We start from the raw sequence: 18716 nt of genomic DNA on the forward strand, positions 1-18716 counted from the left end.
ACTGAATTTGGTAGAGAGGCGTTACTGGGTCCTGCAATACTAGCGTTGTTTACTCCCACACCGGAGGTCTGCACTCCCACACCAGAGGTCTACACTCCCACACCGGCGGTTTGCACTCCCACACCAGAGGTGTCGGCAGCTGCGAACCTTGGTGAAGAAGGATCTTCTGAAGTTGTTTCCTGCGGAAGTCTATCTTGGACGAAGAGGCCACTCCACGCTCGTGCTCCCTCGGCACTGCGAGCCGTGCAAGTTGATTGTCTTCCATCTGAATTTTCTTCCCTCGGCGAACACAAATTCAAGAACTCCTCCCGTGCTTCTTCCACCAATTCCACCCGCTGCCGAGTCTCCTCCAACAATTCTTCGGCACTCCGGTTTCCGTTGGCAATCTTCTGAAATCTCCGTCGACATTCAGCTTGCTATGCCAGAATTAAATTCTCTTGCGCAGTACAGATTCCATCTTTTCCCTTGACCTTATTCCGATCCTTGTTAAGCTGATTTGGCATTAATCTTTATTCCTCCCACCTTCCAAATTCTCGCCTGTCACGCGGGTGACCCGGATTCGATCCCCGACAACAGCGCCAAATGTTTACTGTACGGGTAAAGAAATCAACGCATATAGACAATGGAACAGAATAGCAGAATTATATTCGCATATGCCAGACATACATTATGCTTCATAAGATGAATGATAGAAGATGATAGATGATTTACAATGATCCCAAACAGGATATAAATACTATCTGCCGAACCTTCGCGAAGGAGTCCGTCGGCCACAATCATTATGTCCGCTACAAACTATTTACCCATCGGCTACAAAATACAAAACACCGACGACAATCATTCCGTCGGGTACAGAAACACCGCCAGGACCATCCAGTCGATTGACAGAATCCAGTTGATTGGGATGACCATCAGGATCCTTCCTTGGAGGCAATCACCAGGGCAGTTGATTTGCATACCAAGTTGTGGTATAATGAAAGATTAAGGAGGCTACAAAGACAAAAGATTCCCTTTACCTATGAGAAGATGAAGCCAAAAGAAGGTCCAATAGAATCAGTCGGATAGAAGGGTGAAGGAAGTAACCGGCAACAGGAAACAAGTAGAGGCAAAAGGAGAGCTTTGGAAGTTGGAAAAAGCAAAGAACATCTAGAACCTCCAGCCAAGAGACAACATACAGTTCCATGATCCATCAAGAGAAAGCATAAGTGAGGTTAGAAGCCAAGAGGTCAGTTCAAGTGATAAAGGGACCATGGTAGAGGTGAGCTCTGATTCAGAATCAAGTGGTTATAGCGAGAGCATCGAATACTCCCCTCTCAGAAAACCAACAGGGAGATGATATGGCAGTAACTAGTGGAGAAGAAGATGGGGCGATTGACATTGAGGCAATAAGTCAGGCACCCAAGGCCGTTGGTGATGCTTTGTTTGTTGAACCAAATCCAAATTTGGGGAGATGCACCGCACCACTATGTTTAAGGTAAATGCTCATGCCAAGAGGCGAAGTGGTAACTGTCCAAACAATGGAAGACATCCAAGGCTTAATAGAAAAGGGTGATAGCGAGAACCAAAAGCAAATAGCAAAGACGGTGGCAAAGGTAATCAGGAGCGATAATGATGGTCACCGAAAGTTTCAGATTGTTATACCAACAGTCAATAAGACAGTGGATGAGATTGCGGCCTAGGAATATGAGATAGTAGAACACAACTTGGGAACAAACACGAATGATATGGAATGTGAAGAGATTCAGGAGGGTATAGCTTCGATCAAAGAAAGGTTGAGGAAGGCAAATGAAAGGATCGTAAAGTTGGAGGCCGAGAACAAATATTGGAGAGATTGCCAACCCATCCAACAGTTGCACCAGGCAGCCCTTCCTCAAGATAGTGGGAGCAACCTAGAAGAGATATCAGCTTAGCTACATGAAGTCAAGGATTGGATCTACGATACAATCTGAGATGGGTGAAATTTCTTGCCTTCATCTCGACATTCTAGTCATTAGTGACTGTTAGAGACAAGTTCAGATTATTTGAAGAAGAGTGGAAGGATTTCCTTCCCATCAAAGATTTAGCTATTCCCAGGCTATAGGCATTCATTGGGCTACCAGAGGCATATTTGGAGAAGGCCAAGTTGGTTGATGAGAGAGGATTGAGTACGGTTGAATCTTGGTTTGTTGGATTGACTACCAGATTTAGAACACTTGAAGAGATACAGAAGGTAGTTGCACAACATGGCCCAAGCGTCGACACTTCCATTTCAAACATGATGAGCGACGTTGGGATGACGCTTGATTTTGAAGATATCAAAGAAGAGGATATCAATGAGACAAGACTTGGATCGAGATTTGATGAGCTAGGAAAGGTTGCTATCAAGAAGAAACATTTGAACACCCTTTCCTCCTTAAATGCTTTCATTGGATTTGCAAAAGAGTATGAGAAGGATCAGGAGAAGACACTACAAGCAGCAAATAGCGTGATGAAATCGAAAGAGCTCAAGATAAAATACACACCTTGTCCTCCCATGGAAGAAATCAACGAAAGGCTAGCTAGGTTCATTGCCTTAGCTAAAAGAATGAAAGAAAAATGGAGAGTTATATTAGAGGATCATTTGATGTAAGCCCAAGTGGCAATTTTTCTTTCTTCTAGGATAGGACAAGTGTCTAATTGTGATTAGCCACCATTTTGGTGCCTTCTCATTGGTTGCCACTTTTACACTTTTTTCATTGGTCCATTGACGAGGTGGCATCTTCTCATGGCCGATGGGGTGGCAACCCTAATTAGGGTTTCTAGGATTCAATTTGGATCGTCAGTTTTGCCTCTTTGTCTCTACCATCGATTGTACATTTTGGCCTCTATATAAGGCCATTTGCTCTCATTTGTAATGGTTGGAGAAAATTGTTGCAAAGGTAATGCCAAAATTTGCTATTTCTCTTGTATTGTTGTGACTTGCATGGTGATTAAGAGCCTTTGGTATTATTGCATGGTTTCTACTTCGAAATAGTTAGAGTAAAATTTCCTTTCAAATTGTTAAAGTTAATTGCATTTCAAGTTGCTAAGTGAGAGTAAAGTAGATGGATAGTTGCATGGTAGCATTAGTAGATGTTTGATAGGGACCAATACTAAACCACTAGCATCCTAGCGACTTGTTGGGAAGCCTTGTGTGGCAAACTAGTTTATTTTTCCTTTGAATCATTGCATCTGTGAAGGTGGAGCCACTAGTTAACTTTCATTAGATTCAATCCCAATCCATTTGCTAGTATTCCATCCATAGGAGTAGGAGTAGAATAGCAAGAATTTTAGGACTTAGAATTAAGGAGAAGAAAGTTAGAAAGATATCAGTCATAAGAACCATTCACCCTCAACCAACATCACTTTCTCACCAACATCATCTAGCATTCACACCGAACCACCATCTGCATTATCCCATCAAAGTCCAAGTCATCCTCAACAATTTGCGTAAGGCCGCCTATGTGATTACCAACAAATCACATCGATAAACTGAGCGAGTATCCACAAGTGCAAGAAACATTGGAGTTATTCTCATATCCCATGAGCATTAACTTTTCAAGAGGGGAATTGTATGTTTGATACTCCATATTGGATATTCAATTACTAATATGTTATGTAGTGATACAAACTCACATCAACACGTATGGAAGTGACTGAAGAGATGATAGCGGAGGCTATAGGGTTGGATATGGACGACATCGACTTTTTTCAGGATAGGAAGCTGTTGGACAGGGCCATTGATGAATTTGTGGAGTCAGATTATGAGAGAAGCCGATTGGTGAAAATAGGTAATTCTTATTTCAACATGGCCTCTGTTTCTCGACCATGGAGATTTGTGCTTTTTGTCATTATGGAGTACCTTACTTTGGATGGTAGGTTTACAAAGCTATATGGGTATCATTTTATGTTAGCTAATCACTTTTGGCATGATGTGAGGATCAATTTCCCCTTTTATTTGAGGCAATCTCTGAGCCTCTCCATCGAGGCAATTCAAAATGATCCGAATGGAGAACATGTGTCTCATGAGGACCTAATGGTTCTTGTTATGAATGTGTTAAAATCCAAAAAGGCTATGAAACCCAGGGGCAACTTGAAGGCAGTGGATTATGACACGAAGGGCAGTCTCCCAGAGAAAGGTTATGACTCAGATACTCAAGATGATGCAAAGGAGGGTAACGAGAGTCTAAAAAGAGGTTCTAGGTGTAGCTCTCAGAAGAAGAAGAAGATTGTTGAAGGGAGTGACTCTCAGCGCGAAAGTGATTTTGTGGAGGAAATGGTGAGAGATTACGAGAAGAAGAGGAGTGGGGGCAAAGGAAAGGGTTTCAAGGGTCACAATAATGGTAGGGCTTCTACCCCATCTAATGATGAACCTCTTGCTCACAGAATGGAGAGGAAGCAAAAATCTTTGAGGCTTCAAGGGGAGAAGATTCAGAATGCTATGAAGAATGTGGAGTCGGAGAAAGAGGATGAGGGGGAGTAGGAGCGAAATCCAGATTCTGATGTTAAAACAGAGGGTGTGATTGGTTCTTCCAAAGGTCTATTAGGAAACCTAGGGACCATTCTGAAGGAGATTGGCATCCTGAAACAACAAATGCAGTTTATTGGTAACGAGGTGGAGTAGGTTAGCAAACTGGCCAAAGGAGAGCGTACCTTAGGACAACATATTGACCGGCTCTCGAAAGTAATTGGAAATAATGAAGAGGTTAAAAACCTTATGCACAAGATTCCACAACTCGAAGTTAAAAATAGGGTGCTAGAGAAGGCTAATAGTGATAATCAGGGGAAGATTATTAGACTGGAAGCCAAACTGGACAATATTGAAAAGATGATCAAGCAAATGGCAGAGAATAATAGCAAATCTCTAAAGGCTATGGCTGATAAGGTGGGCAATCTTTTGAAAAAGTTTGAGCAAGACAAAGATCAGGATTCCCCTTCGGTGGTAGAGAACCAAGGTCCCAGTAAACGCACTCCGGCTCACTCTAAGAAGAATGAGGAAGTGAACAAGATGGAAGAGGTGAAGGCCACTGCAGAGAATTTGCACATTCTGGCAGATTAGGCTGTTGACTTGATAAAGACTATCGAGTTGGTCAGGTGCTAGTCTTTTGTTGTCTTTTGGCTGTCCTTTACAGCTTGGTTTTTGGTTGGCCTACTGTTTGCTTTTCTTGGAGGCCTATCTTTTGTTGTTCTGTGCTTTTATACTATGTTGTTAGCTTTTTGCTTATCCTTTTAGACTTTTGTTTTTTGTATAAGGTTTCGGGTCCTTTAAAACCTATTTTTACTTAATCAAAACATTATTATACAATATTAATTAATTTCATCAAACCCATTATAACTATACTAATCTCATAATTTAGATAATGCTTAATGTTTCTATATTTGATAATGCTTACATCTTATTAGGGCATTAATAGTATTATTAATTACTTTATTGTCATAATTATTCAAGATTCAATTTTGATAAATATTATCTCATAGTACATACTATGACATGTAAAATTAACGTAATAATGATATTATCACGCTTATTTCATGTTTTATATAAGATTTGCATTGGCAATAATATCATCCCTCCACTAAACTCAAAGGTTCAAATACATATTGGATGATATTAATATTGATAATCAATAAAATCTCATTTGAATAGTACTAGCATGATATATAGGCATTGGTTAAATCCTTAAACAAGTTTTTTCATTAGATAGTTTGATAATTAGCAATTAACGACCTTCTTAATTCCACGTTGCAATATCATTAATAATACCAACATTAGTGGTATAAAATATTAATAGTAATTTATAATGGTTTAATAATTAATTTACTGTTGCTAATACTTTCATAACTTAGGATTTGACTGACATTAATGTCAACGCTAAACCTAGCCATATTAGGTCCAATTACTTAGTTAACTTCAAAACTAACCATGAATACATATGCAACCAATGCATGCCAACTAGCACAATACACCAACATGTACACATAGATTCCAATTGAAGATCCTAAATGTGAAACAAAAACATATGCACATGAGAGGGTATTATATTAACCCCATTTATGGGGAGAACTAGCAAATGAAGCTTTCTCCTTTCATAATTCTCTATCATAATTTAACAACATGGTTTTCAATAGTTTTTTCATTTCTTGCCACATTGTTAACAACATATATGATCAAGAATTTGTACTGTCCCCTTTTTAGCTCGTGTTAGAGGACGAGTTGTTAACCTATTATTGTGTCCTTCATAGGCTAATTATTGTGGATATAGGGAATTTTGAGCAAAGGCTCGATTATGGGAGGGTCTTGTCTTCTCCGCAATTCAGTATGTTCCATTTTGGTCTTGGTTTGGTTTAGTTTGGACTTCGTTTGGACTTAGTTTCATGTACTTAGTATTTATGGTAAGTCTGGTGATGATTGAGAGGGACCCTATCTATTTTTGGAAAGGGCATTTGGTTACGTGGGGAAATAATAGGTGTGACTCCTGTTTCAGACATCATATTTAAGGATAAGTATTTTGGGAGTTATTACTATTTTAGTGGCCAAATTATTATTAAAACATGAAATGGCTTATGATAAAGTTATAATTTCAGTTAAGTTTAGGGTTGAATCATCATTGGAAGGGACCCATTATTCGATCAATTTATGGAAGCTTAAGTGAAGATATTAATTAAAGTATTTGAGTAAATGAATTATTAAAGGGAAAAAAGTATATTTATCTATCCCACATTGGCTGGAAAAGTGTGGAGCTCTTCCACAAAGAGCTATAAAAAACTCACATGAGTTCTTTTTCATTATGTTTGTTTATGCTTTCTGATTAGTTTAAAGAGAATTTGGAGACAAGGGTTTCAGAAGTTTCAGCTTGGACAATCAGGAATTCTTCATAATTTTCAGCAGTTTGAATTAGTGTAATATCCAGAGAATTGTGCAAATGGCAATGACTTTATTTAGAGGCCCTGATTGGGTTTATTGGTGAAGAAATATCATGGGTTTGTGCATATATTTGATGCTTATTCATTGCAGACCTGTGGGTTATCATTGGCAACCATTATTAATCAGGTTTCAAACATTTATGAGCAAATCTGTGAAGTTTATTCAAGGATTTTTAGAATATTATTGGCAAATTGAAATATATACGGGTTTAAGTGCAGATTTTTAAAGGGTATTTCTAGAATCAATTGTGGCAGCCATTGCAATAATTAACAACATTGAATATTTGTTATCAGCTATTATGTACAGGTTCATGCACTGCTGCCATACATTTCTAGATTTTATAATAAAGGCTTGAGGATCTCTGAGTATGAATGGTTAACAAAAAGCATTGTAAATATTTATATATCATGCTCAATAAGAATCATTCCAGCTTTATTTTGTTTCCAAAATATCTTATGTTTGCAATGCTATTATTTCTTGCCTTGCAAAATATTTATTTTTTATTTTATAAGTGCAAATCAAAACCAAACATTAAAAAACACAAACATTTGCAAGTTGGACGTTGAATAATATGTAGGGCTTATTACAGTGGTATCAAAGCTAGCAAGTCTTTTTACATAATTCTATCTTCTGAAGCAACTCGTCTTTGTGCTTTTCTTTATCTTGAAATATTCTTTTGTTGTGTTCCTTCAAAATCTCCTAGATAATAATCAATTTTGTTATTATCCAAATATTGGAAAAGATTGAATTTTTGAGTATTGTTTGCCATGTTACAAAGGTTTCCCTAATGTTAGGGAGCAGACTTTGCCAATTTATTTCCTCATCAATATCTTTGAAGAACAATCAAGTTACATCACATCTTAGTAGCACATAGTCTGCATTTTCATCTTGTTTGGCACAACACACATCAGCTTGGCTCTCATATCCCCAACTTGCTCAACATTTCCCTTGTTAGAATTTTATTCTCTCTTGTCATCCATGCAAAAAATCCTGGATTTGGGAGGCAAGAGAAATGCCAAAATAGATGTTTTGGCTAATCTTGTCTACTTATAGCTGCTTCCTTGATCTTGTATGCATTCTTTGTCTTGCATTCCTGATTTATCCCCACACTATCTATTTGCATTGCCATATTCAAAGATAACTATTGATCTTTTTTTGAGGATAATATCAATTCCTTCTAATTGTCTTGTGCATCAATTCCCTGAAGGGATTCCCTATAATGACCACCTCTGATTTTTTTTCTTTTTGAAATAAATGAAACAAGCTATAACTATTGTTCAATGTTAGCTTTTGATCATATGCATGTACATTAAACCCACATATGCAAATTCTAACATGACAACTAACTAGATAAGTGGGGCATGTTTGTGCCAACTCAATTGGTTCAATCATATGTGATTGCATCTATCTAGATTTGTAAGGTTTGTCACCATTGCTGATTAACCAATAAAATAAGGAAATGATTATTCAGCTATCTAAATGAGTAGGGGTTTGCCACCATCATCACTTAAATAAACTCTTATAATATGCAGCTAGTGTGAGCATTACAATACAAATCACAACTAGAAATACCTAAATGGTGCAAACCAATTACAAGCATGAAGCTCACATACCTAGTTATTGATAATAGAAAACAATGGACATGCAATAATAAATCTGGTAAGGGTTTCTAACTTCTATCCACTCATGCCAAACAACTCCAAAGATTTTCTAACAAGTATGCTATGCTTGAGAAAGTATGACTAGAAAGAAATAGACTGAAAGATATGCAATAGACTTTGAAAACTTTCTTGATCAGCTCTCATAAACAATCTCTAGCACTTTGCAACTTGGGAAACTGAAGAAGCGATCAAACCACTAAAGCTTAGCTTTGAACTTTGTGTGAAATCACCAAGTTATGCTCTAGATTGTGTCATTCACATGAATATGTTGCCTGCAAGGGGTTACATCCTCATAAACTAGCAAGAAGAAGCATATGTCATAACCAAATTAATATCCCTAGAATGAGAGCCAAAACTCTATTTTATAGAGCTTTAACTAAAGTTAAGGCAACATCAGATAGGGAAACTTGAATATTAAATAATAAACTTTACTCCTTCTAAGATTTCACTTAAAAACAACTTAAAGTTGTCATTGCCTAGGCATGGGTCAAGGGGAGGGTAGGTTCTTTTGAACACTTTATTTCAATTAAATCATAAAGTTACTTTATAAAATATTTATGTGAAAGAATGATATTTCTCAACCTTAGGAACACTTGAAATTGAAGACTTTGCACTTTGAAGCTGGGGGAAGGCTAAGATTGAGATCACCAACCAAACATGAAGGTTACTATAAATAGTGATTCTTAAAAATATCAACTACCAAAAATAGTAAGTCATCCAATACTCCAAACTAACCAGTTGGTGTCCAAACTGACCCTTACTAAAAATGGTAACTTTGGAACAAGTTTGAAATTGCTCCAAAAAGTGTCAGTCATCTCCATTATTTTGTTTGAAGTTGAACACACTTGCGACATCAAAATACCCCTTTGATTGTGCAAACAACAAGCCAAAAAACCAACACTAGTTGCACTTTGTGATATCTCATGTGCACCCCTTGACCCTGCATCCTAGTGTGGATGCATTTGGGTACAAATGTAGTGGGGAATGTATCTGGATTTCCTGCAGATGCACATCCACAGTTTGTGGTTGTGTTCATATGTGCATCAAGCACATTTGTCTTCATACATAGGATGTGGATGAGCACACAGAGAACATCCAAGGGCATTTGGCAACCCTTGAGCACATCCATCCATTTCGTGACTTTATTTACTTTAAGAAACATTTTAAAGTGCTTCAATTTTTTTTATCCGCAAAACCCTAAAATGAAATTTAATATTTATTGTTGGCATTGACATTGATCAATGGTGAAGTATGACACTATCAAATGATTTAATTTTGGGATCAATCCCGTAGTGCAACAAGTTGATTATTGCAAAGTTGTATTGGAATGGCAATACAAGTTTGAGCCTTGCACCCGTGCACTACCCAACAAAGACGAAGGATACATGTATGAAGAAGTATTTGGATATGTGTGAATTGAGTCTGCAACAGTCTACTTGCCACATTGAAGCCCACGATTATACTCACCCGATCCCTATGCCGCTGATCCACACACATTAGCCCAATTATAGAGATCGAGGACTTTCAAACCAAAGTTAATTAAAGATATAAGGGGTAGAAATGGGGATAGCGTAAAAGTACAAACCTATGTCACCTTTTATAAAGAAAAAGGACTGCAAAACTCATACTCTTCAAATTCAATGACATAAAAGTGACATTTGTGTTTAGAATCTGAAGATGATGTAAACTAATGAAATGTGTAAAATTAAATTAGATGAATTTTATGCTTGCAATTTTTTAATTTTTTTTGAGAAAGAATTTATTCATTTTAAATTTTTTTGAAGTCCTTTTTTAGCTGTGAATAATATAGGGTGTAGTTCTCGTCAAACAAGTATATGCAAATAATCTTTTTTTGCCCCAATTTCAAAATATGTTATAGATGACATATGTTATAGATGAGATGTATAACTAGTGGAGTCAAAAAAGAAATATTTCTTTTTGATGTATATTTTCTTTGTTATAAGTACTCAAGGCTGACCTTATAAAAAATCAATGATTTTTTTCTTCTGTCAAAACTTCCCTATCAAATCTAGACCTTTTTGAAAAAAAAAATTACATATTCTTGAAGAGGACTCCCCTCTAGCGCTAAATATAAATTTTAATTTTTTTTTGATATGATTTACTATTTTCTTTCCTTTTTTGAGGTAGCATCTTCATGAATGTTAAAATATCTACTTATAATATTTTGAAATAATAACATATTATAACTAATCAAAACACTATGAAATTTATATGGTGATGATATTGAATCCAAGATCTATAAAAGTATATTATTAGTGTTTGAAAAATAATTGAGTCTTGATGACGAAGTGAAATTTGACCAAAACAGGTTTAGAGGTCCTAAAAGGTGACACAGATCTGTGCTGATATGATATGAGATATAAGGAGTTCGCCAGTCATGATGAGAACCAATGCATTGGAGTGATAAGGAGATGCTATGGAGAGATAAGATCAAGAGAGATGAAGATGATGCTTGATTGCCCATTGGGTGTGGTAGTTCATGTTGATTCGAAAGCAATATGGAGAGGTAAAAGCTGATATCTGGAAGACTCAAATTCAAGAGGTGTTAATGCCTTAACACTGGTTTGGATCACCACAACTAGAATGGGGTTTCTAAATGTGACCTCATTAGTTCGGTGCTCTAGCCAAAAGACATTACTGATAAAAAAATGATTTAATTCTGTATATTTCTTTACTGATTTAATTTTGTGGATTTATTTATATTTATATGTATTTATATGTATATGCACACACATGCATCCCCCCACTCAAACACATCTAAAACCCACAAAAACAGAATTTCGTACAAGTTTCTCGTACCAACATTCACACCCGGGTCTGAAGGTCCAAGCAGTAACGTAGGATGCACTACAAGAGAATCAGAAAATGGGGACATATACATTTCCACTTCCGATTTTCTCCCCCGTCAATCTCTGAATTTTCCATGTAGTATCTCGCATTGTTTCCCAGCTTGTTGTGAATCTCTCTTTTAGGACATCCAAACTCTGGTTCTAATCCAATGCTGCTAAATACATCAAAAGGCCTCTTTTGAATTAAATTTTGAAAAAAGTGTAACAAACAATTTTAAAATATGACCTCGGAGGTAAAATGTTGTGAAGTGATCAGGTGCCCACTTAGAATATCATTGTTCTTATTTCCCTTGCTTATCCCTTCGCCTATGGAAAAATGGATAGGCTAGAGGTCTTCTCCATGTATCTAATCTTGAAAAGGGGACATGACAATAATTGTATGAGATCATGCGAACCATTGTAAGGTAACTATTTGGAGGGTTATGTCTTAAATGTAGCCTCAATAATTGATAGCATACTGTAATGATCATAACATGTCCAACAGATTTTGGAAAAAAAATCATCAAAAAAAAATGCCATGTTTTGGAGATAAAATATTGTAGGGAATAAATGTGCACATGTTATTTAGGCAACTGATGATGTTAATTTATTGTTTTGATCATTTGCAATAATTGTTTATCAGCTATCTATCCCATCAAGGATAACTTTCCAATGATTGTAAAAGCATATTCCAATCAAATTTACAGTTCACCTTCTACTGGGATTAGCTCTATGAAAGGCAATCATTATATATGTTATTTTAATATATTGATTTTTGATAACATTTATTCTGCCTATTATATGTGTGTATTTTTACTGTATTCTAATTTGACATAATATCTAACATAAAATGTTAAACATTCGGTCCTTTTCATTGCTTGTATTAGTGTCATCCGATTTCAAGTTTGGTTTCAGTCATTTTGTGTACTTTAAAATCCACTACATGCAACTTGACTTAATTATTGCCGGGACCCTTAATAATGAATTATTATTCTGTGTTATGTATATCATATGTTCGAAGTCTGTTTATATTTGTAATAGTTCTTTTGAAATATTTTATACATTTGTAAATGCAATTTTATGTCCCACCAACATCTTTTTGTAAACATTATTTACAAATATATTTTATTTGTGCTTTTCTACAGGGGATACGAACTACATTTGATGGTGAGCACAAATACTTGTTAAACATTAGATTCAGATCTGCAAAGTTATTGTTAAGTATGGCTGTTTGTCCCACACAGACACAGAACAAATACATCAGTTGGAAATGGCATAATTGATGCAATTACATGCAGTAGAATATTGTTAAAACAATTCTTGTCGATGCATAATCAGATATGCCTTTTGGTTGGTTGTTGGGTCATAAAAGTAGTACACTGTCAAAACAATTCTTGTCAATGCTTAATCAGACATGCAGTAGTACTTGCAGACCCTTCTTTTATAGCATTATCCAAGAAGGCTCAAAAGTAGTTTATGATTAATGAAATATGATAGTCATATGAAAATGATCTGATTATGATATCTTAAGAATTCAAAACTCAAGATTGGACAAACATTCCCGGTCCAAAGTTTATTGCTTGACATACGAGCTCTTTTTAGCTGTAAACGATCTTATTGAAGGCTGCACAATAGTTTCCTTCAGAATTATTGCATGATTTACTATATTGGAAAACTCTTTAGCATTTGGAGATGATGATGTATAGAGAAAGGCCATTCTAATAGAATGTACATATTAGGAAGTGTATATTGCTTTATTTGCCCAAAATAATATACCATAAATAACCTAATATGTTTTGTAAAATAAATCTTGTTTTGATACAGGAGTGGCAAAGTATGTGGATCAAAGACAGAGACTATTTTCAATGCTAAACGGCATTCTTCTTAGTTTGGTTTGTCTATGCATATGATTTACTTTTCCAGCTCAAAAATGCTTCTTACTTCAAACTTGGTTTGTATCTTTACTGAATTTTCAACATTCTTCTAATTATATAATGTACAACACATGTTTATAATTAAAATATACATCCTTCTGAGAGACGTTTGTTGGTTGAAGAATTGAGGTTTCAATTGTATTTTAGATCAATTTTACACAAAATAGGCTGAAGCTTTGTACTACTAACATTGCAATTCAAATTTTCATATTTTTTGGGTTTTGTAGGTCCCTTGGATGCAAGTAAGTGGATCAAGAACATTACTGTTAACAGTTTCACCAACGAATTTTATTATAGCAATCGCTATTGGCATGTGAGTCTGTATAACCCTCTCTTTTTTTAAATGATGTTTTTACTTTTTACCTAAATGTCTGGTCAAAATATTTATTCAACAGAGGAGATGCATCATGTTGATCATTCAGTTATGCTGTCTTCGTAAGACAACAACTTTAGAAGTTTTTGATTAACTTTAGTTGTCTTTAAATTATTTTTTTATTAGGGTTTAAATATCTGTAGTGAAGCTACTATTTCATGTTTATTTGACAGGAGGTGAGTTTTATTTTACATGTTTCTTTTTATACTTATTTTGAATCTTGCTTGAACGAATTGATTGGCTTTTGTTATTTTTTAAAGCAACAATTAATCACTAGACATGTAATAAAATCTGTGCATACTTGGCCATAGAGTTATGTTTAAAGGTTTGGAAATTTGAAACATGGTCTTTAAAATTGAATCTGGTCAGCTGAGTATAAATTGGCTCAGTGCTCAGTAGAAACACAATACAAGTTTCAACAAACTAGAATATTTAGAACAAGATTCAAACTCCTGAATAGTTTAATCCTTGGTAATGGAAATATTTTTCTAACTTTATATAAACCATACTGAAGTTTTATCAAGAGTTGACAAGTTCCATTTTGGATTATTAGCTAGCATTCACAAACTTGTATGGTTTCACCAGGTCAACCTGAGTTTGACTAATTTTTACTGAGATAGGTAGGCTTTTTGGTTTGAGTAATTTCCTCAACGAGTACCTTACTTAATTTTCTCTAAAGATCTCAAATAGAGTTTGGATTGCACTTGCGAATGACAGTTTGTGATGTTACCTGCTAGGAGAATATGAGTTCTCAAAAATTAACATACACCACTATACATTTAAATCAGATTAAGAAACAACCATTGATTAATAACACATACTTAGGCCCTAATTCGTTGCTCCTCTCCTAATCACTAACCTTAAGAAGGATGGTAGAATAACTATGACCAAGGCAACAGTCCACACGCAGGCTCCTTCAAGGTTCTTACACATGTCAAGGCCCTCCTAACGTGTGACCAAATTACTTCATCACTCCCTTCACAAACTCCCTATCCTCACAATGGACAATGAGAAAGTGAACAAGGAGTAGACTAAATATGCATAACTATCTTATATATTACAAATAAATATAAAAATATATATAATATAACAGTACATAATTCTGATTTAATTCTCACTACTTCACACCACAGGCAGGAATTCTTATGCATTCACCCAGATTCAATTAAATGTCAAAGCATTAACCAATCAACATGCATCTTTCTTTCAAATTTCTTTTAAGCATAGAAATTGTTCCATCTATAATTCTATTGGATGACAGTTATGTATAGTCAGGTCAAAACATCGATCAAGGAGAAGCAAGAATTAAAATAGATTGAACAACTTTTCTTATGTGTTCTTTTCATTTTCATATAATATTCATTTCATTATTCCCTTTTGTCTTATTTTCTTTTGACAATATGTGATGATAAATTCACTTGTTATTTATGATAACAATTTAACAAATGCATACAACTATACCGTTTTGTCTTATTTCTTTTGAAATGTGTGGGTGATAAAAACACTTTTTTTTGTTATAATTTAACAAATATCTACAATTATGATTACCAAACATGCAAAACATTTGATCTATTTTTTAATGAACTCATTTAGTAATGATAAGATCATAAATTATTATATAATATTACATAGTAAATACAATTATTAGAAAATACTATAATAATGTAATATACTTATACATATTAAGAACATAATCATATTTAATTAAATATAATTGCGTACTTAATACTTATTATAAAAATATCTAGTTATTAACTCATTATAATAAGTAGTAGGATCATTACAATGAATAATAATAGGCGTTATGAATAACGAATAGTGTAGGAATTTACTCTTATATGTCTATTATCATTATTATAATATAAATCAATTATTACATATATAATTATACATGATACCAATTATCATAGTTATTATGATATTTCATTTAACAAATATTTATTAAATAATTAGTACTTATTATAATATAATCATTAGTAACAATAACTATGAAATTCCATTATTATAATCAATGAATAACCATAGTATAGGAATTTATTATTATATGTCTATTATCACTATTATAATATAGATCAATTATTACATATATAATTATACATGATGCCAGTTATCGTAGTTATTATTATATTCAATTTAACAAATATTTATTAAATAATTAATACTTATTATAATATAAGCATTAGTAACAATAACTATGAAATTCCTTTTTCTTTTCCTAATTAGTGATAACAAAAAAAAATGGTTCGCAATATTCGTAAAAAGAACTATGTGAATTCATTTGTGCAGTCAGAAAAAGGCAACAATAATCAATATTTTAATAAAACAAAATATGCCTTAAAGACATCAAATGCATTTGATGCCCTAAATCTGGATGTGCAGGCATAACAGTTAAAGTCTCCGTTAAGAAGGAAAGGAATCCCTAGCACGGTCCCTGATCGAGATATCAATAATATTAACAAAGGATGTTGGACTCCGGTTTGTAACAAATGATAAAGTCCTCTTAAACCGAAGCCATGGGTGATACTGATTGTTGGAAAGACACCATCTTTCGCTTCTAGTGCAAACAAAATAACTTTGGGCAAAACTTTGAGATTCGAAAACATTTCATTCCGAAAGGCTCCCCTAGCTAAGTCAGAGGAGTCAGGCTCCTCGTTGAAATTTGAGGTCAAGTTCGATTACCTCATTTCTAGTAATGAACACTCGAAGAATCTGTGAAATTAATGCAATGAAAATGTGTTGGTCGCCTTTTGGGGTGGTAACATTTCAAATATCAATATTTCTAATTGTTGCTTGGGAAACAAATTATGATATTTCACAAGTTTTCTTTTCTTCGGTTTACCATTGGATTAAAATCCCCAATTTTCTAGTTGAATTGTTGCATAGTTGTATCTTAGGGCAAGTTGGTGATTTACTAGGTGGATTTAGAGGATTAGTTGAGAATTATCTAGCCTCAAATAATGTCAAAATCCTTGTGGAGTTACCTACAAATAGGGTACTCAACCCAATTAAGGTTATCTCTAACAACTCGATTTATTTTTACACCCCTCCTTTTTTAATGGTGATATTCAATCTAAAATTATTTTCTCAAACCCTAACACTACCAAAGAGTTCTATGGAGATATCACCGACAATATTGAAATTTTTAATAAAGGTATCCATTTTAAGTTTTTATAAGGTGGGTTTTTTTTGCATGTATAATCAATCTTTGGCCCTGGAACTTGAGGGTGAAACCTCCAATCCTGATTATTCTCCACCTTGCATAATACTGTTAAGGATAATCCCCTTACCTATTTCGAGAAGGTCTCCCGTGCTTTTGGCTTAAACCCTAGCTTAGACCCTAACCATTCCCTTTCAACTCTCTATTCTCCCCATTCTCTACGTACAACTGTCCCCTCTTAGCCTAATATAGTTCCCCCAAATGTATACAGCAGTTTGAAGGACGATAGCCAAGATTTAGATAGATTATTTTGTTATCCTATATGTACCTCCATCTACCAGTCAGGATGCTCTTATGTCTCTCAAGGAACTTATAGAAAATATAAACCATAATTAAACTACAAATAAGAATGTTTAAGCGACAGTAGACTCACAACCAGAATCACTCCTAGGACCAGGTCCTAAAATGATCAATGACAGTATAATAATCTCCAAATTAAAGGAACAAGCTAGATACTCAAACAATATTCAAGCTGACATTAAGGTTGTTGTTGATAATAGCACCAAAATCTCAAGTAACCGTGTTGAGGTTGATGAGTCAGATAAGAATATTAGAATAAACTCTAAATTCAACTCTGATATTGTCTCAAAGTCTCCTTTGGATGAAGCTGTCTTAGATGAAGATCTCTATGAGGATTTTGATTTTGAATCAGAAGATGAAGAAAGTGAAGCAACGCTTAAGGAGAAGAGATGGCTAGTAGAAAGAAAGAATCTTGGAAATGGATGATAAGGAAATTGAAGATCATTATCACTTTCTAAGAAGTCTGCAAATAAGATATTAATAAATATTTATATGATATCCAAACTTCTGAAAATAAAGTCTTAATACTATATCATTATCATATTTTAAACAGAATGTAAATTATACTCAGGTAGATGTTATTTTCATTAATTTTTCAATAATAGTATATAACGTAGCCATGTGATTGCGATAGGAAAAGTTTGAGGTACAGATAGTTGGGCTATATAATTAGAAATCCATTTACTTACGGTATGAAATAATTAAACTTCATTTTCTTTTTGAGAAACTCTTATTCAAATCACAGTAATTAGATGTTACCTTAGCATATCTATTCTGATTAAAACAAAATATGCCTCCCAAAAAACCAATCAGCATATTTAATATATCACAATATGTACAAACTCATAATTAATGAAAACAATAATCAATAAAAAACATCGAGCCAATTCAACTTACCTCATTAGATGTGTCTAAAGGAGATATGATTGTTTTTAATATTAATATTGTACGTATTTAGTTTACATTAAGTAGCTAACAATGATGTCGGTCAAGATGCTCTGAGTTTTGCAGCTATGCACCACATCATTAAAGGCAAAGATGGAGAAGGACTCTCATACACATTACACTCGTAAAATTTTGACAGATGGACAATTTGGGCATGGATAATCTCTGTTAACATGGCTAAATTTTTTTTTTAAATCTTTCGTAAACAAGGGTATGCCCTAATAAGTTTCTAAAAAAAGAGGCATGCCTCCTCAAGCCCTGTGTATTTTCTATGTTGGACTATGTCACGAGCAAGGCTAGAGGTTTTCTTCTTTGTTCTTTCCTACCAATGCTCGCATTGAACGAAGACTTTGTATAATATAATCTAATTAATTAATTTTTTTGTCCTCGGCCTTTTACCGATAAAAAAAATATAATCATTAATAACAAATGGTAGAATAATTAATTTAAATAATAATTAATATGACAATAAGTTATATTATATGTATTATTATCCATGATAGGGTATGTGCACA

At 34.4% G+C, this 18716-nt stretch overlaps 1 protein-coding gene across 3 annotated transcripts in view; it reads left to right on the forward strand.

Moving 5' to 3' along the window:
• Positions 1-18716, forward strand: part of LOC149532015 (Sodium Bile acid symporter family) — a 283483-nt gene that overhangs the window by 177455 nt on the left and 87312 nt on the right. For all 3 annotated transcript variants that reach the window (XR_016358484.1, XM_089808827.1, XM_089808828.1), the window contains 3 exons: positions 12578-12599; positions 13257-13324; positions 13594-13679. Coding sequence is in view for 2 of the 3 variants with exons in the window: in XM_089808827.1 (XP_089664953.1) it covers positions 12578-12599; positions 13257-13324; positions 13594-13679 (176 nt within the window). In the remaining variant the exon portion in view is untranslated. The remainder of the gene's footprint in view (positions 1-12577; positions 12600-13256; positions 13325-13593; positions 13680-18716) is intronic.

The sequence above is a fragment of the Cupressus sempervirens genome, chromosome 11 (genome assembly GCF_028749045.1).
Source record: "Cupressus sempervirens isolate cs-2001-9-10 chromosome 11, ASM2874904v1, whole genome shotgun sequence".
NCBI lineage: Eukaryota > Viridiplantae > Streptophyta > Pinopsida > Cupressales > Cupressaceae > Cupressus > Cupressus sempervirens.